General features: G+C 46.4%; 1 protein-coding gene across 1 annotated transcript in view; it reads right to left on the bottom strand.

Annotated features, from left to right (window-relative positions):
- Positions 1-25,628, bottom strand: part of REXO1 (RNA exonuclease 1 homolog) — a 420,363-nt gene that overhangs the window by 270,152 nt on the left and 124,583 nt on the right. Inside the window, exon 5 of the mRNA XM_082243284.1 lies at positions 5,766-5,893. Coding sequence (XP_082099410.1) covers positions 5,766-5,893 — 128 coding nt within the window. The remainder of the gene's footprint in view (positions 1-5,765; positions 5,894-25,628) is intronic.

Raw genomic sequence — 25,628 nt, 5'->3', positions numbered from 1 at the left:
TACCCCCCCCCCCCGTTTGGTGGTTTGCATGTGAGGTGGTATGGTGGTTCCCCCTCCCCCCAGGTATTATTGATTGAGAGGGGGACGTGCTAGTGGCGGGCGGAAGTGGCTTTTGGCCATCTCTACCTTGGGCTCCAGGGGCTGTGTTATTTTTGCTCTTCGCGGGCGGGGGGATTGCTCTCCTGTTAAGGGGCTCAGATTTTTGCACTGTTACTGTTTTTTTTTTTTTATTTTATTATATTGCTGGTTAATATTGTATGTTGGTATGATATTTGATAGCCGATTTGGGGGGCCGGGGAGCGGTCACCTTCTCCCGGTTGGTGGCTCTCCTTGTTTCCCACGTAGGGTGATCCCTGGGTACCCGTCCATTGTGCCCTGCTTTCGGGTGTAGTGGATTGGACCTTTGGGTCCTTTGAGATTTAATTCTCTCTTGTGCTTCGGCACCTTAGAATTTGGTAGTTAGGCGCTTGTATTGCGCCTCTTCCCTTTCTCTCTCTCTCCTCCACCTCTTCCTTTCCTTCTTCTCTAATTCCCTTCATCCTCTCTCCCCCCCTCTCCTTCCCTCCTCCTCTTTTTCCCTCCTCTTGGTCTTACGTTTTCGGCCGGTGGGCTGGACCCGCTGGCTGGGGGGGAAATGGCCGCCCCCCGTTCCGACCCGGTCCGTTTGGTCTCCTTGAATGTAAAGGGGCTCAATACCCCTGAGAAGCGCTCCATTGTGCTGTCTGAACTTCGTCTCCGTGCTCATGTGGGTTTTCTGCAAGAAACGCATTTCAAACTGGGCAAGGTCCCCAAATTGGGAAACAGGCGGTTTCCTACGGTTTACCATGGCTGTTCCTCTGATTCCAAGACGAAGGGGGTTAGCATCTTGATCCATTGTCGTACTCCGTGGACGTTCTCGGATATGTGGAGTGATGAGTCTGGCTGGGCCCTTTTTGTGAAGGGCCAGTTGGGTTCCCTCCCTGTCACTTTGGTGAATCTATATTTGCCCAATACGGACTCTGTGCTTTCCAAGCTGGCGGACTTCGCTACAGGGCAGATTCTTATGGGTGGGGATTTTAATTTGGCTCTCAACCCGATGGTAGACACCTCTAGGGGATCCTCCCAGCTGTCCTATGCTGCTCTACGCCGCTTCAAACAGTTGATTCATGCTTTTCGCCTGGTGGATCCGTGGCGTGTTCTTCATCCCGGGGATAGGGATTATACTTTCTTCTCCTCCCCACATGACTCATATTCGCGTATTGATTTTTTCCTATTGCCACAGTCCTTGCTGACCAGAGTCTCTGCTGCCTCTATTGGCTCTATTACCATTTCAGACCATGCCCCCGTTCTCCTCGATTTAGACCTGCGATCCCCTGAGTTGTCGCAATGGCAATGGAGGCTTAACGATACCCTTCTCCAGGATCCTGCTATTCTGGGGGAACTTGGTACGGAGTTGCGGAACTTCTTCGCCTCCAATGCCACGACAGATGGCTCACCCTTGATGATCTGGGAGGCCCATAAGAGTTATATGCGCGGGGTCTTGATCAAGCTCGGGTCGCGGAGAAAGAAGGAAAGAATTGCCCAAATGTCAGACCTTCTGGCAAAAATTGGCAAACTGGAGATGGTTCACAAACGGTCACAGGCAATTGCTGTTCTTCAGGAGCTCATTGTTCTTTGCGATCAGCTCCGTGATCTGGTCCTCTTCCAAGCGTAGGCCGCTTTGGCTAAATGTCGCCGGGCTTTTTATGAGCACGGGGATAAGTGTGGGAAACTGCTGGCCAGGGCTCTACGACAGCAGAGATCTCGGGCATTTATCCCGGAGCTCTCCACCTCAGCGGGTCGTAAGGTGCATTCGACGACAGACATAGCTGAGGCTTTTTGCTTAGATTATTCCTCCCTGTACAACCTGTCCTCTGACCCCTCGCCAATGTCGCGTGACGCTAGGGTCCAGGATATTCGATCGTATCTCTCGGCTTCCGGCCTTCCCACCCTTTCTCCGGAGGACGTGGAAGAGTTGGACGTACCTCTGCGCCCTGGTGAATTCACTGCAGCCCTGAGGGGCATGCAGCCGGGAAAAGCACCTGGTCCAGACGGATACACCCTTGCGTACTACAAGTGCTTTGAGGATGTCCTCTCCTCGCATTTCTTATCTGCGTACAATGCGGCTGGCGAATCGGCAGCCTTTCCGGTGGATTCCCTGCGCGCTCATATTACAGTCTTAGCCAAAGAGGGCAAAGACCCACTGCTATGTGCGAGCTACAGACAGATTTCTCTTCTAAATATCGACCTGAAACTCTTCACCAAAATCCTGGCTTCTAGATTGGCCCCCTTGCTCCCACGTTTGATCCATGATGATCAAGTGGGTTTTGTTACTGCCCGTGAGGCCCGGGACAATACCGCTAAGGCGATTGATCTCATCCATTATGCTAGTAGCCGCCGAATAAAAGAGAAAAACAGGCGCCTCTGAGATAAGACTGCGATTTAATATGGCAAACAAGTAATAAAAACTTACATCAAAGTAAGTATAAGCAGACAAGATGGGTCCTTCCGGTGTCCATGTGGAGGCTGGGGCTTGGAGTCATCACTGTGGGTCTGTAATCATCTCCTCTCTTCCTCTTCCTGTCCAGCAGGAAGTGGAGGGTGTCACAGCAGTGAGATGGAGGCTTGGACAGCAGGGTGAAACCGCAGTGAGATGGAGGCTTGGGCCGCACAGTGGCTGTGATGCTTGTCCACAGGATCTTCCGGCGTAATGACTGACGCGTTTCCGAGCATGCGCACTGTGGTGGGAAACCAGCGCGCGCTCCTTTTTCAAAGTCAAATGTAAAAGGGAAAGAGAAGGACCAATTTATGTGTTGCGGGACAATGCCCTCTGGTGGTGAAGTTATAAAACTACTTTCAAAGTAAACATGACTCTACATTATAGCTGTATGAGGAACAATGCCCTCTGGTGGTGAAGTTATTAAATTACTATCAAAGTAAACATAACTCTACGTTATGGCTGTATGAGGAACAAGGGTCCCTCTAGAGGTCAAACCAGTAAGAAATAAAAATAAACAATAATATACATGTGATACGATGCATAAAGAGAATAATGCCATAGACAATGAGAGGAAAATTAGAGGGGGAAAAAAAAAAAAAAAAAAACCATGGGATGAAATGAGAAAGAAATGATAAATGTGGAAATAAAATTAAATATTAATGAAAATAAAAATAAAATATAAAAATGAAATTAAAATAGAAATAAAAATCAAAAATGGGAAATTAAAAATAAAAATAAATGTAAACAAAATAAATAAAGAATTGTATATGATGTAAGCATATCATTAACTGAGACTAAATATACAATAAAAAAATATATATATAAAAAAAAAAAAAAAAAAATATTATATTTGTATGTGATAATGTAAAATTCTTATAGTATATATTGATACATGTATGTATAAAATTAGGAAATGGATACTAATGCAATGAGATGGATGGAATGGGAACAATGATGAATATCGACCTGAAAGAGGTATGAATATGGAATGTATAATCATTCGGTGGAGACAAGGGATAAATGCTAGACAGTGAGTGGATGAGGAATTGTTGGCGGCAGGAAGGGTAGGAAGGGGGGTGGGAAAAAATAAATGAATGAATAAATAAAAATTAGCACTGTATGGATTACCTAAAGTGAACCCTAGAGGGGACTAATTAAAGAATGGTGGATACATCCAATTCTTCGTTCATCCCATTGGGCGAAAGTGTATTGAGGAAATAGATCCAAAACGTTTCATGTTCGCACAGTTTGTGAAATCTTTCGGCTTCCGGAAGGTCTTTTGATATTTGCTCAATGATCCATACCTCAAGATTTGAGGTAGATTTGTCATGGTGTCTGAGAAAGTGGCGGGGGACGCTATGTTTGTCTTTTCCTTCCTCTATTTTTCTCCTGTGTTCCCCAAATCTTTGTCGAAGGGGACGGATCGTGCGTCCTACATAGAGGAGGTTGCAAGGACAACTGAGGCAATAGATTACGAAATCAGATGAACAATTGAAAAAATCAGCGAGGTTGTATGTTTTGTTATGTGTATGAAATGATTTTTTACCATGTTTTACATATGCACAGGTTTTGCACAAAGACTTGTTGCACCTATACATGGTAGCCGCCGAATCCCTATGCTGGTCCCTATGCTGAACCTACTGTTGGTTTATGGTATGCTTGTATGTTTCTTTTCAATAAAGAATTAAAAAAAAAAGAGCTCAGCCAGGTGATTGCCAGACCATTATTCTTGATCTTTAAGGATAGTTTACAGACGGGTATGCTGCCAGCTGATTGGAAAAAAGCCAACGTGGTACCAATATTTAAAAAGGGGCCAAGATATATCCCGGGTAACTATAGGCCGGTCAGCCTAACATCAGTAGTCTGCAAGATTTTGGAGGGGATGTTGAGGGACCACATACAAGACTTTAGTAATGAAAATGGTATTAGTAGTAATCAGCATGGATTCATGAAAAATCGTTCTTGCCAAACCAATCTATTAACCTTCTATGATGAAGTGAGCTGCCACCTAGATAAAGGTAAGCCTGTGGATGTGGTGTACCTGGACTTCGCAAAGGCCTTTGACACCGTTCCCCACAAACGCTTACTGTTCAAACTAAGGAAGGTAGGTATGGACCATAAGGCGAGTACCTGGATAGAGAACTGGCTCCAGGGGAGGTGATTAATGGGGAGTACTCAGATTGGGCGGGTGTGGAAAGCGGGGTCCCCCAGGGTTCTGTCCTGGGGCCAATCCTGTTTAATTTATTCATAAATGATCTAGAGGAGGGGATATCGAGTAAAATCTCAGTATTTGCGGATGATACTAAACTAAGCAGGCCAATATCTTCTGGGCAGGATGTGGAAACCTTACAAGCGGACCTGAACAAAATTATTGGGTGGGCAACTACATGGCAGATGAGGTTTATTGTTGAAAAATGTAAAGTAATGCACCTGGGTGCCAGAAACCAAGCTACTCACTAGGGGGGGAACCTCTGGGCGAGTCTAGGATGGAAAAGGACCTGGGGGTACTGGTAGACAACAGGCTTGGCAGTGGCATGCAATGCCAAGCCGCTGCAAGCAAAGCCGACAGAATACTGGGATGTATAAAAAAGGGGATTCACTCCAGAAATAAAGAGATTATTCTCCCACTCTACAAGACTCTGGTCCGGCCACATCTGGAGTATGCTGTCCAGTTCTGGGCACCGGTCCTCAGGAAGGATGTGCTGGAACTGGAAAAAGTCCAGAGAAGGGCAACAAAAATAATTAGGGGAATGGAGGACCTCAGCTAGGAGGAAAGACTACAAGCACTGAACTTATTCTCTCTGGAGAAGAGACGATTGAGGGGGGATATGATATCAATGTACAAATATTGTACTGGCAACCCTAGCATATGGAAAAACCTATTCAGAGAAAGGAAATACAATAAGACACGTGGCCACTCACTAAAACTAGAGGAAAGGCGGTTTAACCTTAAAATACGCAGGGGGTTCTTCACTGTGAGAGCAGTAAGGATGTGGAATTCTCTTCCGCAAACAGTGGTATCAGCAGGGAGCATTGATAGTTTCAAAAAACTATTAGATGGTCACCTTAAAGACCACAGCATACAGGGGTATACAATGTACGGTTAACAGCAAACACACACACACACATCATAGGTTGAACTGGATGGACTGATGTCTTTTTTCAACCTCACTTCTATGTAACTATGTAACAGACTGAGAAATTCAAATAAAATGCAGCACACTTAACTCTACTAAAGTCAATATACCTTTAGTGATGGTATATGTGCTTGTCTTTTTTGTACAGTTGTGGAGCTGGTTTTTGATGCCATGCCAGTAAGAGTTTGCATCTTGAGAGCAGCTGTCGAACCACTATTTGCTGATGTGCTCTTCCCCTCTGCATGAAAAATATAAGAAATCAACACTGAAAAGGCAGTAAAGACAGTCATGAGGTATTTGAATGTTTATCTTATAAAGTAAAAAAAAAATGAATACATCTAAAATTATTTACGTTTCTGAAAGTCCCTGTTCTCTTTAATGAATAAACTTCTGCTGAAACAGAAATGTGAGGGAGCTGGAGTGGCAGAAGCCTGTTTGTATTGAGTAGTAGGGAATAAATAAAATCTCTGGCAGGTTTTTTTTAGTTTTCTGTTTCACTGGGGAAAGTAACCAATGACTTTAATCTATTATGGTTGTACACTGTAAAGGAGGCAAGGGGAAGTCCTCCAACAGGGAAACGTGCTTGGGTAATAACTATCTTAAAGAGTTTTCTCTAACTGCTGTCTCCAAACAGGAAATTAAGGTAAATCTTCCCAAAGGGACGCTACAGGAAAAAAACTAGCAGATGTTTTAACAAGTTCTGCACCCAAATTTCGGCCACCGAAATTTTCAGCCGAAAATGGGTTAATACCATTTCGGCCGAAAATGGGCTAAATATGCCGATACTAAAGATGGTCGTTGCGGGCGCAGCGCAGGTTTCAAAAAACCCGCCTCTGGTCAGCGGCCCGCCTCCCGGTTATGTCACTACTACTACAATCTGTGCATGAATGAACACACCGGGCGGGCAAACGGGCGAGCGGCCGCTAATAGCTGTAACTATGTGAGCGCTTCACTTCCCTGTCAGGCATGTATCTCCGCTGACAGGGAATTGAAGCGCTCACATAGTTATAGCTATTAGCGACCGCTCGCCTGCCCGCCTGCCGTGTTAGTTCATTCATGCACAGATCTTAGTAGTAGTGACATCACCGGGAGGCGGGCCGCCGGCCAGAGGCGGGTCTTTTGAAAGGAAGGACACAGGAGGACTGGAGCTGAGAGTAAGGAGATTGCATTGGGATTGTGAGGGACGCTGAGGCAGGGGGGAAGGGACGCTGAGGCAGGGGGGGGAGGGACGCTGAGGCAGGGGGGGGAGGGACGCTGAGGCAGGGGGGGGAGGGACGCTGAGGCAGGGGGGGGGAGGGACGCTGAGGCAGGGGGGGGGGGGAGGGACGCTGAGGCAGGGGGGGGGGGAGGGACGCTGAGGCAGGGGGGGAGGGACGCTGAGGCAAGGGGGGGGAGGGACGCTGAGGCGAGCTTACCAATGGTATTAGTATTATGCAGTATGAGGGGGTTAATGTATTGCCACTGCTGGTCACTGATGAATTAGTGACTGACCAGTGGCAGTTAATTAACCCCTTTGTGCTGCATTAGTGCAACCAGTAGCAGTGCAACCAGTGTTAATTAACACTGATACTGGTCGGTCACTAATTCATCAGTGCCCAGCAGTGGCAATACATTAACCCCCTCATGCTGCATAATACAAATACCATTGGTAATTAAATTAACCACTATACTGCAACAGGGTGGCAGCTACAAGTGTACGCCTGCCTGTTTTTGGTGTATGCCCCTGTTCTATCTATTTTAAAATTATTTGGGGGAAAAAGTCATTTTCGGTTTCGCTTTTCGGCCAAGGGCAGCCTGCATTTTTGGTTTCGGCCCAGAATTTTCATTTCGGTGCATCCCTAGTTTTAACCATTCTATATGCTATTCAAAAACGTAACATTAGATACACACTAACTTTGCAAGTTTGTAATACAAATGAAAAACAAGAACTCACTGCCAGCTAGACTAAATTTAACATAAAAGCACAAAAAAAAAAAAAAAAAAAAAAAGTAGTTGCAGCCACAAAATGTTATTATCAAGCAATGTATACCAATGGTAACTAAATGTGTCATAAACTCAAACAATTTAAAATTTGTATTCAATTAAAAATGTAAGCAGTGTGTATACGTGAAAACTACACATCAAAATGGTCAATAAACCCAGGGACATATAAGCAGAAAGATTTTTTAGGTAAATCTCAACCTTTTCTGCAAAAGGCAACTGTGGCCCTGTCCTGTTTTGCCTTCCAAAACTCACGTTTGGTCAAGGACACCACTCACACTAACCCTTTTCAGTAGGTCTTAACTAACTTGACTATATTTGTGTCACTAATTAGCTTAACTAAATTACTTTTACATTCCTTTTTAGGATAACATTTTTATAAAAAAAAAAAAATATGGGATTTTTGTACTTACCATATCTCGGAATATAATTGGCGGACACAACGCTCCTTATATCATAACTACTGGGTTATTTTGCCTAGGAGTAGGACTAGGCAGAACAAATAAACATCTGGCTACGCCAATGGGCCATCCTTAGCTGGTATATAACACCACTCTTTGCTCTAGGTAATCAATTTAGTAGCAAGCAGTATTAGAAGTATCAGAACTCCATAGAGGGGTGGGTGCTGTGTCCTCACAGATTTTACGGTAAGTACAAAAATCCCATTTTCTTTCGTTCATCGACTGACACAGCGCTTCTTGGATCATAACTACTGGGAAGTCCAAAAGCAGTGCCAAAAGGAAAATGAGGGGTGGGGAAAATAACCCAAGGCTAAAACACAAGAGCCTAACCAGGACACAGGAGCCCCATCTGAAAAACACAAATTTAAAGAAAAACACCCCCCCAAGAGGGAACAGCCCCTAAAACAGCAGCCTGCAAAACTTTGCAGCTAAGAGAAGCATCTGCAGATGCCAAAGTATCTACTTTGTAGAATTTTTTGACGGTCTGCCCCAATGACTAAGTGGCTGTCTTGCAAACTTACGATATTGATGCTTGATGATGGAAGCCCAAGAAGTACTCAGCGCCCGAGTAGAATGCGCCGTGACAGGGAAAGGAGGAACCGGACCTTTAAAAGAATTAGGCTTGAGTCACTATCTGTCTGTATTGCCTTCCTGGTGTCTTAGGCCGGTTCATCAATGTCCTCATTCAAATGGAAGTCAGAGACAACTTTGGGCAGGAATGATGGACAGGGACGAAGAACCACTTCATCCCCATGAACCACTAAATAGGGACTGCGGCAGGACTTTGACGCCAACTCTGAAACCCTGCAAGCCGAGGCATTAGCCGCCAAGAATGCCACCTTCTGGGATAATGCAGGCAAGGAAATCTCCCGAATATTCTCAAATGGGAGGTTTCTGGAGAACCGGTAGAACTAAATTTAAATCCCATGGCAGCAAAAAAGATCGTACAGGTGGAGCCACATGTCAAACTCCCTGAATGAAGGTACGAACTATAGAGTGCGTGGTAAGGGGTCGCTGGAAGAAGATTGCCAAGGCAGACACCTGGCCCTTGAAGGCCAAATTCTGCTCAACGCCCCCTTGAAGAAAGGTTAAGATCCGAGCCACAGAAAAGGATCGAGAATGAGTGTCAATCGACTCCCACCAAGAAATGCAAGCTTTTGACATATGATGGTATATCTTGCTGGAAGACAACTTCCTCGCCTTCACCATAGTAGGGATTACTGATCCAGACAAACCTCTATTCCTCAGTACCTGCCTTTCAATAGCTAAGCCATTAAAACCAGCGACTGTAAAAGCTGGATTCCAGATCATCCCTTGGGACAACTGGTCTTCTCTGAGAGGAAGCCCCAAAGGGACGTTTACGGCCACCAGAATGATTGGAAGCTCCTCGCTCTAGATTCCTCGCAGGGACCACGGAAGAAGCCTGAGCCGAGAATGATACTGGCCTTACCATAGCCCTTGGACGCCTGCGGCTTCTCCCAGAGGAACCCTGTGACCTTGCCATGAACCTCGGTATCCTCCTTTGGAGCCAAACCTGCTAAAGGAGCTGCATGTAGGACTGCAAACAGAACGGTCTTGAAGGTGGATACCAACTTGTATGCAAATTGGGAGAGAGAACTGTCTGCGTGACAGTAGCCGGTGAATCACAGCCTGTGGTTTCTAAAGTTTGTCCAGAGGAAGCACCACCCTGGTCAGAATTAGAATCAGACCTAGGGAAATCAATTCCCTGGGACAGGGATAGGGGGGACCCTTAGGTAGTTTGGACATTACCTGAACCTGTGCAGGAATTAAATCTGCACAAGGAGACCCAGGACCTAAAAAACCCAAAAAGAACAAACTTTGTCCCGCTTTCTGGGTACCCGCAAAATGACATTTCGTTGGTCTCATTGACGCTCAAAAAGTCCACGGGGCCGGAAACCAGCAATGATGTCCCCCACCCCAATAATTGGTGAGGGCAGATCTTTTAGCTGAAGGGGTCTTGTCTGCGGGTCCGGAGAAGCTAGCTCTAGGTTTACCAGACCAAAATTGCTTGGAACCTCCTGGGGAGGATTTGAAAGATCCATTTCCCTTATTCTACATCCCAGAAGCACAAAATTATTTTCTATGGGCTGAGAAGGAGGACCCCTGTCTACGACAAGACACCCTCCCTTTCCTGGTATGTGCAGGAAGGTACTCTTGCCCCCCCGTGATACCCTTAATGATGTCATTCAGGGTAGCCCCAAACAGGTGATCGCCTTGAAAGGGCAGATCAATGAGAGCTTTCTTGGAAAATTGGTCTGCAGATCAATCCTTAAGCCACAGCACGCACCTAATCACCATCGCTGAAAGCTTGGACAGTACAGGTGCTGCATCACAAATAAACTGCAGACCATGGACCAACTGGTCTGCTAAATCAATATAAGCAGCAGGAACCTGCTCATTTCCAGACCCTGTCGCAAAAGCTTGGCCCATTCAGTTAGGGTCTGAGACACCAAGGCTGAGGCAAAGACTGGCCGCAATGCAGAACCAGCCATAGTAAACATGCTACATGTCACAGCCTCCGCTTTCCTTTTTCTTTAAAATAGGGGTATTTGTCTACTGGAAACATGTTTGTTAAAAATAACAAACATGTTCTAATCTGTGTGCAATGGTTTTGCACACCCACTGCACACCTCTTAGCCCACTGCAGCTTGCTTAGAGCAGCGATGGCGAACCTTGGCACCCCAAATGTTTCGGAACTATATTTTCCATAATGCTCAACTACACTGAGCATCATGGGAAATGTAGTTCCAGAAAATCTGGGGTGCCAAGTTGCACAATCACTGGCTTAGAGGGTACTCACGCATGCTTGCACAAAAAACACATGGCTATGCCCAAACGCGCGTTGCTCTCACGGTGCCATTTAGGCTGGGTTTGCATCTGCGTGTTTAAGAATACATAGCAACCTGCAAAGAAAAGACTTGCTTTGCTGTCCATTTCTAAAATGTGCGCCTTTGCCGTTGCACTTTCATCATCATTTAGGCTACGTTCTCATTCGCATGTTTCCAAACTCATGGCAACCTACAAGAAAATGCACACCATGACATGCTTTTCAAAATCCAGTAGCAATTTGAGCCGTGCTTGCATTTACGGCTGCGTGTTTCCAAACACAGGGCAATCTGCAAGAAAAAAAACACACACTTTCTGTGCATGTTCGAGTACTACTTAGGGGCATTTGTCGCATGCAGGGCGGCCCATTTAAGTGCACTTATACACTTTAAAAACAAACAGGCAAGAAGCCCTGAGTGGGAACATGCATTTTTGGTACACCGAGATCTGAATGAAATGTGTTTGGAAGGAAGTTTTTAGGCAGCAAGAATGACCAGAGAGGGGAGAGGTGAGAAAAAAAAGAAAGAAAACAAGTCCATCAAAGTTGCACAGAAATGATTGTATTTCTGGAAGTTACATGACTTTCGTGTGGTGCTAGTGTGAACCACAGCTATCTAGTCAACCCCCCCCCAGAATCAGCATAGCTAGCTTTCCCAGTAGGCTGTCCTGTATGTGTAACTGAATGGGACTGGATGCTAATTAGGATGTTTTTAATCCCACCCACCATCAGAGCTGTGAAGGAAGTTGCATCATTTGCAGAGTCTAAAAGACTACAGAGGGGTGTGTTTTAGACTGGTCACTGCAGGATGTGGCTGTGGATGGGACACAGTCTACAATAGGCTATAGAGTTTTACATGGTGCAAAGCCACAACTAAACCCAGAATATCAGGAGATCTGCAGACAACAAAGTAACATGGTATAGAGGTAGGATCTATGCTGGGATTGATCATTCAATTTAGTTCTAGTGAAAAGAAAGAAGTTTAGCTTTAATTAAACAAGCTGAAGTTAGAGGCTGATTGGCTACCATGCACAGCTTCACCAGATTTTTCACTCTCCAGATTTGGTAAATCAACCTCTTAGTGCTCTTAACTGAGACAAGCACATATATAGAGGGATAAGCTTTGTTCAGATTTCTTGAACAGGTTTCAATGTACTGCGGACGGGCATCCCGCAAGGCAAAGCAACGTACCCATATGTCACTGCCTGCTTTCAGGTTTAAGGCATGCACATGCAGAGAGGAAGCAATCTCTCGGTTTCTAAACAAATTGAAGTCAAACTCCAGCTAATACTTTATAAGTAGTTTTGTTCCTTTTGGGATAAAAGGTTTTACATAAATAAAAGACAACATTGTGGGTGATAAAATGGTTTATGTCAATATTTTGTTATATCTACAGCACAGCCTGTTCTGCCTACAAAAAAAAAAAAAAAACCAATGCAGCCACTATATCCAACAATTGGTAAGCTACAATATAATAAATGCTTGCTTTTGGGTTTAATACGGCTTTAAGTCGTTTAAAAGAAAAAGAATCCTTGCCAACTGTCTGCCTTGTGCCCCTATTCTACAAATATCAACAGGTGTAAAAATTCCTGCACTGGCTTTAGCAGGTACAGCGTGCTGCACATATAGGCTTTTTATCATAGACCCAAAAGTCCTATAGTTGTAGCCTTGCAAGAAAACTTCTTAATTATTGGGCTCTGTGGAGAGGCACACGTGTGCAGTAAGCTGCAGTGTGTAATTTTAGAGGAGTGAAAAGCCACCTAAGAGACAAGGCTGCTGGCAGATTAAAATGTGGGCAATTTTCAAGGGATGGGAAGGGCAAGGGGGCAGTTGGCCTACAATTTACAGGTTTTCTATGACTTTAGATTGTTTTAGCCAAGCTGGCCCAAACAAACCATTTCCTTTAGTATGATGATCCTGCTGTCAGTGCTGTATCATCGGTATAAAGCGCTGTGTTCTAGCAGCATCTCAGGAGACTTCTAGTCTGCTGCTGAAACCAAATTGAGTCAAGATGAGTGCTTCTCAGCCATTTAGAGAAAGCCTTGTGTTTTTATCGATGAATACCAGGCTTCCCCTAATTGGCCGAGGTGGGGATCCTGAGGTCATCTGCCCACCTCTCCTACAAAATCAGTAGCACCATCTTTTTATTCTTACCAGTCATGTTCTGTCAGAAAAATAAAATGGTTTAGGGGTCTTTTAAAAACTCTGAAACCTGTAAGAGCCAATTCATACTATGTGCAGTGACAGGTTTTACCTACATGGTAAAATGTCTGTCACCACAGAGGCACACAGGAAACAATTGTTTGTGTGTCCAATTCACACTGCAATGCAGCCTAGCGCTTCGCTGCAGAGTGCTGTGAAAAAAAGCACACATGCTGCATTTTGAATCGCAATGCATTGTCAGGCAGCGCACTGCACCACCCGCCATTGCAGTGAAGTGTACGTTTTGTACACTTCAAATAAAGCTGGTACAAAAAAAAAAAAAAAACAGTGCGGTGTGCGTTAAATCACGCACCGCACTGCCCCTTAACCAGCCAGAGCGCTGAATCACTCTGGCTGCTCTCTTATTTAACAGACGCTGCAGTGTAAAATGACCCGAAATGAAAAAAAAAAAAAAAAATAGAATTTTTGTAAGAACTTACCGTAAAATTCTTTTCTCTGAGTCCTCTGACAGCCGCCACCCACTCATTCAATCTGCACGTCTGGGTATTGGCCTTCTCCACAGGAGTAAGCTAGGCAGAAGATTTTTTTAGAATATTCACAAAACCTTTGTAAAGACACACCTACAGGGGGCTGTCCCTCTGGTCAATACCCCCAGATAGCTTAATTCCCAATTCAGTTTGGTAGCAAGCAGTATAGAGATCCATGAACCCCAAAAGAGGGGTGGGGGGCGGCGACCATCAGAGGACTCAGAGAAAAGAATTTTACGGCAAGTTCTTACAAAAATTCTATTTTCTCTTACGTCCTCTGACAGTCGCCGCCCACTCATTCAATCTGCACATCTGGGACGTCCTAAAGCAGTGTAGATGTGAGGGGTGGGAAAACGTAACTGTCTAAAAGGCAACGCAGCACCCAGGTCAGAGAAAATAATCTTTTCTGATCCAGAAAGGAATCACTGGGCAACAAGAAAGCTCAACAGGAGCGAAACCCAGGAAAAACAAAACCGAGAAAGAAACCCCAACAGGAGGAGACAGGTAAAAAACAACCCTGTCTCCCTTAAGGCACTGCCGCACTCAAAACTTTGCAGCCAAAAGAGGCATCTACTGATGCCAACACATCAAGTTTGTAGAACTTAGTAATGGTATGCACGGACGACCAGGTCGCCGCTTTGCACACCTGAGTCACAGACGCCTGATGGCGGAAGGCCCAAGATGCACTAATCGCTCTGGTAGAGTGCGCTGTGACAGAGAAAGGCGGAACCTAATCGAATAGGCCTGCACAATCGTCTGTCTGATCCATGTAGAAATGGTTGCCGCAGCATCAGCCGTACCCTTCCGAGGTCCCTCGGGAAGGACAAAAAGACTATCCGACTTCCTGAAGGAATCAGTAGACGACAGGTAGACCCTGATCACCCGGACCACATCCAAGGAATGCAAAGCAAACTCCTTAGGATGCTTAGGCTTCGCACACAGTGAAGGCAAGACAATGTCCTAATTGAGGTGGAAGTCCGTAACCACCTTCAGAAGAAAAGACTGATGAGGTCGCAAGACCACTTTATCCTTATGAACAACCAGGTAGGGGGAGCGGCAGGACAAGGCTGCCAACTCCGACACCCTGCGAGCAGATGTGATCTCCACCAGAAAGGCAATTTTCCAGGACAGCACCGGCAGAGGAATCTCCCGGATGTTCTCAAAGGGAGGACGTTGCAAAACGGACAGAACCAAATTTAGGTCCCAAGGGGGCAAGGGTGCCCTCCTAGGGGGAGCCAGATGACCCCTTGAACAAAGGTGCGGATCAAGGAATGTGACGCCAAGGGGCGTTGAAACAGAATGGCCAGCGCAGACAACTGGCCCTTAATAGTGGTCAGCACAAGACGCTGCTCCACACTGGTTTGCCGGAAAGCCAACACTCTCGCCACCGAAAAGGAGCGGGGATGGAGCCCCTGTGACTCACACCAGGCGAAATAAGCCTTCTAGGTGCGATAATAAATCTTACCAGAGGAGGCCTTCCTGGCCTTGAGCAAGGTGGGAATGACCGCTGACAAGAGACCTCTGTCTCTCAAGACCTGGCTTTTAACAGCCACGCCATCAAAGCCAGAGACTGTAAAGCAGGATGTAAGATCGGCCCTTGAGACAGAAGATCGTCTCTTAGCGGGAGCCGCCAGGGAGGCTCCACGACCATTTGCCTGATGTCCGCGTACTAAGACCGACGCGGCAAGTCTGGGGCCACCAGAATCACCAACCTTGGTTCCGAGACCAACCTGTGGAGGAATGTGGACAACAACTGAATCGGGGGAAAGGCATAAATCAGCCAATACTGATGCCAAGGCACCACCAACACATCCGAGGCGTCTGCCAGAGGGTCGCGCGTTCGTGCCACAAACCTTTCCACCTTGTTGTTGAGACGAGACGCAAACAGATCCACATCCGGGGATCCCCACTGCGCACACAGCATCTGAAACACCTACGGGTGCAGGGACCATTCCTCCTGGTCCAGGGTCTGGCGGCTCATATAGTCCGCCTGCCAGTTCTTCACACCCGGAATGTGAGCTGCCAAAATCGCCGGGACCTGCGTCTCGGCCCAGGACAGAATCTCGGCCACTTACTTGGCCGCCCGGGCACTCCTGGTGCCCCCTTGGTGATTGATGTAAGCCACCGCAGTTGCGTTTTCTGTCTGGACACGCACTGGACAGCCCTGAAGTCGATCCGACCAACGGAGCAAACAGAGCCTGATTGCCCGCAGTTCCAAGACATTTAATCGGCAGGGAGGATTCCTCCTCCGACCAAGTGCCCTGGGCACATAACTTGCCCAGAACTCCACCCCAGCCCGACAGGCTGGCGTCCGTGGTAACCACAGTCCATAGCAACGGTCAAAAGGACTTGCCTTCCATCAGAGCCGGAGACTGGAGATCCGATCTCACATAGGGGCTCAAAGAAATCCTTTGTTCCAAAGACTGAGGATGTCTGTCCCACTGGACCATAATCTCCGCTTGAAGAGATCTTGTGTGAAACTGTGCAAATGGGATCACCTCAAAAGCCGACACCATCAAGCCCAGGGACCGCATGCAGGACCGAAGCAAGGAGAACTCGTTGTCCCTGAGGGACCTGACCTCGTCCTGCAGGATTCGGAGCTTGTCCTCCAGAAGAAAGACCTTCGCCTGAGTGGAGTCCAGAATCATCCCCAGGTAAGGGAGACGAACAGAAGGGGACAAAGTCGACTTCTGAAAATTGATGGTCCACCCGAACTCCTGGAGCGTCTGAACCGTGATTGACAGATCGCGTAACAGCGTAGCCCTGGAACTCGATCTAAACAGGAGATCGTCCAGGTACCCGAGGATGGCAATCCCCCGTACCCTCAACAAGGCTAGAACAGGAGCAAACACCTTGGTAAAAACCCTTGGAGCCGAAGCGAGACCGAAAGGCAACGCCACGAACTGATAGTGCTCCTCCGCGATTGCGAAGCGGAAGTACCGCCGATGACCATCGAAATAGTGATGTGTAGATACGCACCCTTGAGGTCAATGGAAGCCAAGAAATCCCCTGGACTCAGGGATGCCACCACTGACCGGAGGGACTCCATTCGGAACTTCTGAACCCGCACAAAGCGGTTTAGAAACTTCAAGTCCAGAATCGGACGCACCTTGCCCTCCTTTCTGGGCACCGTGAACAGATTTGAGTATAAACCCAGAAACCTGTCCCGCTGTGGAAACGGGACACACACCCCTTGGGCAAAGGAGATCCCGGAAACGATCGGGGGTTAAATGAAGATTTGAGCGAAAGAATTTGAGCGCAAGAATCTGTCTGCGGGGCGAGACCGAAACTCGATCTTGTACCCTGAACGAATGAGTTCTTGAACCCACCTGTCCCGAATCTTGGACAGCCAGGGCTCAGGAAAACAACGCAGACGTCCCCCCACCCCTAAGACGGGTGAGAGCGTCCCTTCAGGACGAGGCAGACTGAGTCACTGTGCCAGCGTGGCCGGCTTTGGACTTGCCCGCCCAAGGCTTCTTCTGGCCACTAGAGGCCTTGAAAGACTTCCCTTTGTCTTGTGCCTTGAAGGCACGAAAGGACCCCTGGTTAGGTTTAAAGGAGGGACCCCGCTTGGCGCGGGACGATTTTCCCCTAGCCACCTGGGGAAAAAAAGAGTGCTCTTGCCCCAAGTGACCCCCTTGATCAGTTCATCCAGAGAGTCCCCAAAAATGTGACTCCCCGCATAAGGGATGTCAGTCACCGTCTTCTTGGAAGACTGGTCGGCCGACCAGCTTTTCAACCAAGTGATGCGGCGGATCGCAAGCGCGACCGCCGATAGTCGTGCGACTAAAGGGGCCTCCTCCAAGGCCGCGTCACACAGGTACAGTATGGCCTGGCCCATTTGATCCACCATCTCCAGTGCAGCAGAAGAGGCGGATTCAGCAATTAGAGTGCGCCTAAGTGTCTTTGCCCACTCAACCACAGCCTGAGAGACCATAACTGAAGCAAACACGGGCTTCAGCAAGGACCCCCCCCCACCAGATAGATGTGGCGGGAAAGTGTCTCCACCCGCCTATCCGCCGGGTCTTTAAACAACGGGGAATCCTCCACGGGCATTAAAGTGGCTTTATTTAACCTGGACACAGTGTGGTCCATCTTAGGAGCCGCAGTCCATCGAGAATCCACCGGATCCGCAAAGGGATAACGGTACTGAAACCTCTTGGGCACCACAAAGTTATGTTTGATACGGCGCCATTGGTCATTCGCGGTTTGGTTAAACTCTTCGGGACAAGAAAAAACCTGACCCGATTTTTGGGCATTGCGGGTCCCAAAGGAAGACCGCTTACCCGACAGGTGGGGCTCATCATCCAAATTCAAAGTGTCCTTAACAGAGCTGATAAGTGCGTCCACCACAGCGCGGTCCCGCGCTGACCCAGAGGAAGAATCCTCCTCCTCCACATCCGGGGGGACAGTGTCTGTGGCAACCAAATCTGGCTTTGAATCAGAAGACAGAGGGCATAGGCCTTTCCTTAGAAGCCCGGTCAGACATCAACAAGTCCACTTTTGACGCTAAAGTCGCAAGTGCAGCAGTTAGCGAGACTATGGCAGAGGATTCAGGAGCACCTGAACCCTCCCACCAGATCTGGGGGGAATTTGCTATCCTGGAACTCTATAATAGCAATATCAATTTAAATGACGCTGGCCCTTTAAATCGGCGATTCCCGCGGTCCCCACCGCAAATGCACCGCAATTGCAGACCCAATCCCTTGCTACAAGGAAACTGCAAAAATGAATGCTAGCAGGAATGCAGGCCAGGGAATACTGTAAAAAGCCCCCCCCCCCCCACAGTGTGTTATACTTGACGGAGCTGCTGAGGATCTGAAGGGAAGGAGGAGGAAGTGACCCCACGCCCCGAGAGGCAAAGCCAGCCCTGAGCCACAAGAAAATGGTTGCCAATAGAAGTCTATGGGAGAAAAGCTCCGGGAAAATGGCCGCTGCCCACAAAGGACATCATGCCCACACTAAAGATGGGGCCCCATCTGCGCCAAAAGGATGACAGAAAATGGCTGCTGCCCACACTATGAGGCCAAACAGCCTGCCCACACCCAAAATGGCGGCCGCGCGGTTTAGCACTAATTGCGGCCCCGAAACACCATGCACTGGCCCCCAACAAGTACCACGACAGCGTCCCCGCAGGGACCGGGAAGGGACACACACGGATCGCACCTACAGCCATGAGGGGGACATCACAGAACCCATAATGAACCGTCATCCCCAAAACAGAAGGCCCACATACACACCCCGACAAACATGTTCAGAGACAGAGGGGTAGCATGGTACTCACCAGTCCAGCGAACGTGGGCACCGCTCTGCGACAGGAAACCTCCCACCCTGAGTGGGGATGCCGTAAGCCGAAAGGGACGCTAGCAACACACGGGCGTACCGCAGTTGAGACATCCCGGCGAAGATAGCAACTTCACAGGTTCGTCCCTGAAGACAGGGACATTGTCGTTTGCGAGGACTGGGAGTACCAATAACCTTCTAATGCTCGATGGCAGGCTAGGAGTCCGTAAGGCTCTAGAATAACCAGTGCGAGTCCCAGCTCTGCATACGCTGTAGTCTTCCGAAGTCCGACTGACTAAGCGAAGGAACAAATAAAAAGCTATCTTTTAAAAGAAAAAATACTTTTTTGGAGAAAAAACTGAAAAAGAAGAAAAAAACTCAGACCCAAATCTCAGCCAGGGAAAGCCGCCTACTCCTAAGCTAGGCAGCAGAAAAACTGAATTGGGAATGAAGCTAACTGGAGGTATTGACCAGAGGGACAGCCCCCTGTAGGTGTGTCTATACAAAGGTTTTGTGAATATTCTAACAAAATCTTCTGCCTAGCTTACTCCTGTGGAGAAGGCCAATACCCAGACATGCAGATTGAATAAATGGGCGGCGACTGTCAGGACGTAAGAGAAAAAGAAATTTAAAAAATAATCTGCCACCTACGGTTAAAAGTGAAACACAGGGGTGGCAGCGAAAAAGTTAAAAATCAGTGATAAGGAGGATGCATAATTACAACCTAGATAACGAAAGCTTTGTTGGAACAGAAGCAACCACAGGGTGTACGTGACCAGGTGAACCAGAGCTATCAGAACGTGGAGAATTCAATCCTAAACAGAAGAAGTTAGAGGAAACTAGTATATCAGGAATATATTCACATCCAATGAGTCACCAAATGATCCACTGTCTGCTAGAGGGTTTCCATGCTCTGGCTATGAATGTATTGTGATGGAATCAACATTCATTCACAACTCGTGAAACACTTCCTGGTGGTGAGACCACTAAATCATCAATCAAGAGGCTGTCTGTCAATTTTCTACTCTAGGAGTGGAGTGCCAAGTATCAAATTTTCTGCCCATTCAAAGATGTGCTCTACCTCTTGGGTTGAGGGCAGGTTTCTCATGACAGGCTTGATAATTTATACTACTATTAAAAAGTTTGGGGTCACTTAGAAATGTCCTTATTTTTTAAAGAAAAGCACTGTTTTTTTTTCAATGAAGATAACATTAAAACGAATCAGAAATACAGTTTAGACATTGTTAATGTGGTAAATGACTATTCTAGCAGGAAACAGCTGAGTAATAAAGGAATATCTAAATAAGTATACAGGGGCCAATTTCCAGCAACCATCACTCCTATGTTCTAATGGTACATTGTGTTAGCCAATCGTGTTAAAAGGCTAATTGAGGATTACAAAACCCATGTGCAATTATGTTAGCACAGCTAAAAACTGTTGTGCTTATTAGAGAAGCTATAAAAACTGGCCTTCCTTTGAGCTAGTTGAGTATCTGGAGCATCAGCATTTGTGGGTTCGATTATACTCTCAAAAGGGCCAGAAAGAGAACTTTCTTCTGAAATTCGACAGTCTATTTTTATTCTGAGGCTATTCGGTGAGAGAAATTGCCAAGACACTGATGATTTCCTACAACGGTGTGTACTGTGTACTACTTCCTTCAGAGAACAGCACAAATGGGCTCTAACCAGAATAGAAAGAAGTGGGTATCCACAAAACGCCAGTCTCAACATCCACAGTGAAAAGGCCACTCCGGGATGCTGGCCTTCTAGGCAGAGTGGCAAAGAAAAAGCCTTTTTGTAGATTGGCCAATAAAAGGAAAAGATTAAGCTAGACAAAAGAACACAAACATTGGAAAGAGGAAGATTGGAAAAAGGGTTATGGACAGAAGAATCTAAGTTTGAATTGTTTGGATTACACAGAAGAACATTTGTGAGACGTAGAACAAGTGAACAGATGCTGGGAGGAGTTCCTAACGCCATCTGTCAAGCATTGTAGAGGTAATGTGATGGTCTTTGGCTGCTTTGGTGCTGGTAAAGTGGGAGATTTGTACAAGGTAAAAGGGATTTTGAATAAGAAGGCTATGACTCCATTTTGCAACACCATGCCATACCCAGCGCTTGATTGGAGCCAATTTCCTCCTACAATAGGACAATGACCCAAATCACACCTCCAAACTATGCAAGAACTATTTAGGGAAGAAGCAGTCAGCTGGTATTCTGTCTGTAATGGAGCTGTTGTGGGAGCAGCTTGACCGTATGGTACTTAAGTGCCCATCAAGCCAATCCAACTTGTGGGAGGTGCTTCAGGAAGCGTGGGGTGAAATTTCTTCAGATTACTTCAACAAATTGACAGCTAGAATGCCAAAGGTCTGCAAGGCTGTAATTGCTGCAAATGGAGAATTATTTGATGAAAGAAAAGTTTGAAGGACAAAATTATTATTTCAAATAAAAATCATAATTTCTAACCTCGTCAATGTCTTGACTATATTTTCTATTCATTTTGCAACTCATTTGATGAATAAAATTGAGTTTTCATGGAAAACATAAAATTGTCTGGGTGACCCCAAACTTTTGAATGGTAGTGTACATACACCGTGTCTCTTTCTGGTGTGGTACACAATTCCAAAATTAAAGTAAACCAGAGTTCAACCTGTAAGCCCTTCGCCTAGGCTCTTTTACAAGGAGATGGGTAAATGTAGAAAAATGGAAAACTGTTTACCCCCTATAAAAGGTACTAGGTTCCTAGTCGTCTAACTGTTAGCCGAAGACAGATGCAGCTGCTAGCAGAGGTGTTCCCATGGTCTGATGTAGTTAAGAGGCTATCTGGGGCAGATAAGTTCGGGAGTCCCTGATAAAATTAAGCTACAAGCTGGGCTCAGAAGTACTCCTGTACAATGTGTCTTAGAAAGCCCTTCTTACTTCTTAAAACTGTGTACCCTAAGTGTTATTCTCAGGAAAAGGCACTGAAAGAATGAGTTCCTGATGCAATGTGTGCTACCAGCCTAAAAACTAAATCAAATCCTTATTTTTTGGCAATAGCATGGTGTGGACAGATTTCTGCCAGTCACAGGCTGTGTCATTCCCCTCCAGGCTGTGTCTTAGTATAAGAGGGAGGTAAAGCATCAATCTACATGTAATATCCCACCCCCATTGTGTTTAGCTGATTAGTGGGCATGGAGGGGAAGGGAGAAAGTGGGCTGTCATTTACACTGTGTATTCGCCAACATATGTGACACATGGATAGTCACATGGACTGCTCAGATGTGATAGGGGTGAAATGCTCAGCATAGAAACTTACTAAAAATGGAGCATGTGCAGAGCTGCCAACACTGCTCTACAAAATCCCTAGCTGAATTGGGGACATGAACAGAAGGTCAAGATAGAAAACAGCAGGATCAACCAGGATTTTTGCAGAATACAGAAAACTAATATCATAGTGACCGAGTATGAACAGCATTTATTGATGGTTTTTAACGATGTGGGTTTAGTGTAGTGACACTTTAACCACTTAAGGACCGAGCCCATTTTTGACACGTAGTTCACAAGTTAAAATCAGTATTTTCTGCTTGAAAACTACTTAGAACAGCCTAAACATTATTTTTTTGGAAAAATTATGAAAAATGTAATTTCGCTTAATTTAAAAAAAACTAAACAGTAAAGTTAGCCCATTTTTTTGTATATTGCGAATGATGATGTCACGTCGAGTAAATAGATACCCAACATGTTACGGTTTAAAATTGCGCACCCCAGCGGAATGGCAACAAACTACATTCAATAAAAATTTCCATAGGGGACACTTTAAAAATTTTTAACGGTTACCAGTTTAGAGTTAGAGAGTAGCTCTTTTTTTTTTTAAATTATTACTCTCGCTCTGGCGATCACGGCGAGATACCTCACATGTGTGGTTTGAACAGCGATTTAATTTGCAGGCGCGACTTCTGAATACGTTTCTTTCGTGCGGGAGCTCACGTTGACTTAAAAATTATTTTTTTTCCTATTTTATTTTTTAAATTTTAGGACGGGTTTAAAAAAAAAAAAAAAAAATCTGATTACTTTTATTGCTGTCACAAGCAATGTAAACATTGTATGTATGGAGGGATCGGGGGTCTAAAGGACCCTAGACCCCTCCACTACACTTCCATGTACTCAAAATGCCGAAAGCGGCATTTTTGAATACTGTCACTTTTTAAATTCTGCGCTTTTAGCAGCCGAGTAACCCGGACGTGACGTCATGGACGCCACCTCGAGGTTACGTCATCGGAGACCCGATCAAATCCACATCTAACTCCAACCAGCTGGCGGACGCCCTGGCTGGTTGCTCAGGTCTCCCAGTGGGACGGGAGACCCGGGCAGAGCCGCGGAAGGTTAACTGCTTGTTTATTGGAGAGAAAACACTAGCTTACCTGATTCTCCCTCTCAGCAGTGCACTGTTCCTCAGCAGCATCATGCTGAATGCAGGACTACTGACCCTGCATTGGTCTTAAGGACTTTATGACCTTCGACAGGTGGAGCATGAGAGGGGGAGAAAATGCTGCAGGGTCCAGTCTAGCAGCCAGACATGGTAGTTAAGTCACACATGTGCAAGTCTCAAGTCTTAACCTTCAAGTCTCAAGCAAGTCCCAAGTTACTGTGGCGAAAAGCAAGCAAGTCAAGTCAAGTCATTTATTTTGGTCAAGTCACAAATCAAGCCAAAATACTGATCTACCCCAATTTTCACCTTTAAACTTTTAAAAGTCAGTGGTCAGGAAAGGTTTTGTTTTATTTTCAACAGTAACAAAACTGCTTAGTGCTTTTTTCTTGGCATATTAAAGAAACACGTTGAATGCCCAAAATGCTCAAAATCCTTCGTCCAGTCATGTTTCAACACCGCAGTCACTAAAAACATGTTAAGTATTTCCATTGTTAAACAGCTAGTGTCCTAAAAATCAGAACACACTGAGGGGTTTAAAGTGACTGTCATGTCAAACATAACAGGCACATTCATTTTGCTTTAACACATCTTGAGAAAATGCAAATGTAGCACCCTACATATAGGTGCTAGGTAAATGTATAGTGGGCCTTGTCTGCATAACAGCAGGACTGTGATTTATTTAGCTAGGGTGTCAGGGCCCTGAATTGCACAGAGCGTGCCAGTTAAAGTGACAGCTATACAGAATTCTACTATATACTACCTTAAGTTGAGGATTCAGCACTTTTTCTGTTATACAGAGTGTTCTCAGTGTTAGTGAGCATTGGGTGGCGCCGGCTGGCGTCACAGAAGCGCCAACGGGCATTTCAGGAGTAAAAACTGAATTTTTGTAAAATCTTACCGTAAAATTCCTTTCTCTGAGTCCTCCGACAGTCGCCGCCCACTCAATCTTCACCAATGGGTATTGACCTTTGCTCCGCAGGAGTAGCTAGGCAACAAGATTTGTTAATACAAAAGCTTTTAGCATAGACACACCCCTAGGGGGCTGTCCCCTCAGTCAATACCTCCCTGCACCAGCCTCCTCAACTCAGTTTGGTAGCATAGCAGTAGAGTACATAAACAAACCCCAAAAGAGGGGCGGGGGTGGCGACTGTCTGAGGACTCAGAGAAAGGAATTTTACGGTAAGATTTTACAAAAATTCAGTTTTCTCTTACGTCCTCCGACAGTCGCCGCCCATAATAATCTTCACCAATGGTATGTCCCAAAGCAGTGTAGACATGAGGGGTGGGAAACGTAGCCACGTATCAAATAACGCAGTACCCACAGTAGAGAAAGGAACCTTACCACAGTAAGAGAACCAACTGGGCAACATGAAAAGACGTGCTCAACAGGAGCAACAACCCAGGACGGAACAAGTAACCCAGGGGTAAAACACCCCAACAGCCAAGGGCCCAAAAAAACAAGGGTCCCTAAGGCACCGCCGCACTGAGAACTTTACGGCCAAAGGAAGCATCAGCCGATGCCTGAACATCCACTTTGTAAAATTTGGAAAAAGTGTGAACGGACGACCAAGTAGCCGCCTTACACACCTGGGCCACAGAAGCCTGATGGCGGAAGGCCCAAGAGGTACTCAGAGACCTGGTAGAGTGCGCCTTTACAGGGAAGGGAGGAACCTTCCCCCTCAAAGCATAGGCTTGCTCAATGAGCTGTCTGATCCATTTGGCGATGGTCGCAGCAGACGCCGCCATGCCCTTCCGAGGTCCCTCAGGAAGGACGAAAAGGGAATCCGACTTGCGAAACGATTTCGTGGACGACAGATAAACCCTGATCGCCCGGACAACATCCAAGGAATGCAAGGCAACCTCCTTTGGATGCTTAGGCCTCGCGCAAAGCGAAGGCAAGACAATGTCTTCATTAAGATGAAACTCCGAGATCCTCTTCGGAAGAAAGGAAGGATTAGGTCGCAAGACCACCTTATCCAAGTGAAGTACCAGGTAGGGAGAGCTGCAGGACAAAGCCGCCAGCTCCGACACCCTGCGAGCCGACGTGATCGCCACCAAAAAGGCAACCTTTTTGGACAACAGAGCCAAGGAAATCTCCCTGATATTTTCAAAAGGAGCCTTTTGCAACACGGACAGGACCAAATTCAAGTCCCACGGAGGCAAAGGCTCCCTCCTAGGAGGGGCCAAATGTCGTACCCCCTGAATAAAGGTGCGAATCAATGAATTAGACGCCACAGGGCGTTGAAAAAGAACGGCCAAAGCAGAAACCTGACCCTTAATCGTGGCCAGCGCCAAACACTGGT

The sequence above is a fragment of the Pelophylax lessonae genome (genome assembly GCF_965119305.1).
Source record: "Pelophylax lessonae genome assembly, chromosome: 1".
Classification (NCBI taxonomy): Eukaryota; Metazoa; Chordata; class Amphibia; order Anura; family Ranidae; genus Pelophylax; species Pelophylax lessonae.
The sequence above is the reverse complement of the archived record's forward strand: the minus strand, read 5'-3'. Positions and strand labels throughout refer to the sequence as shown.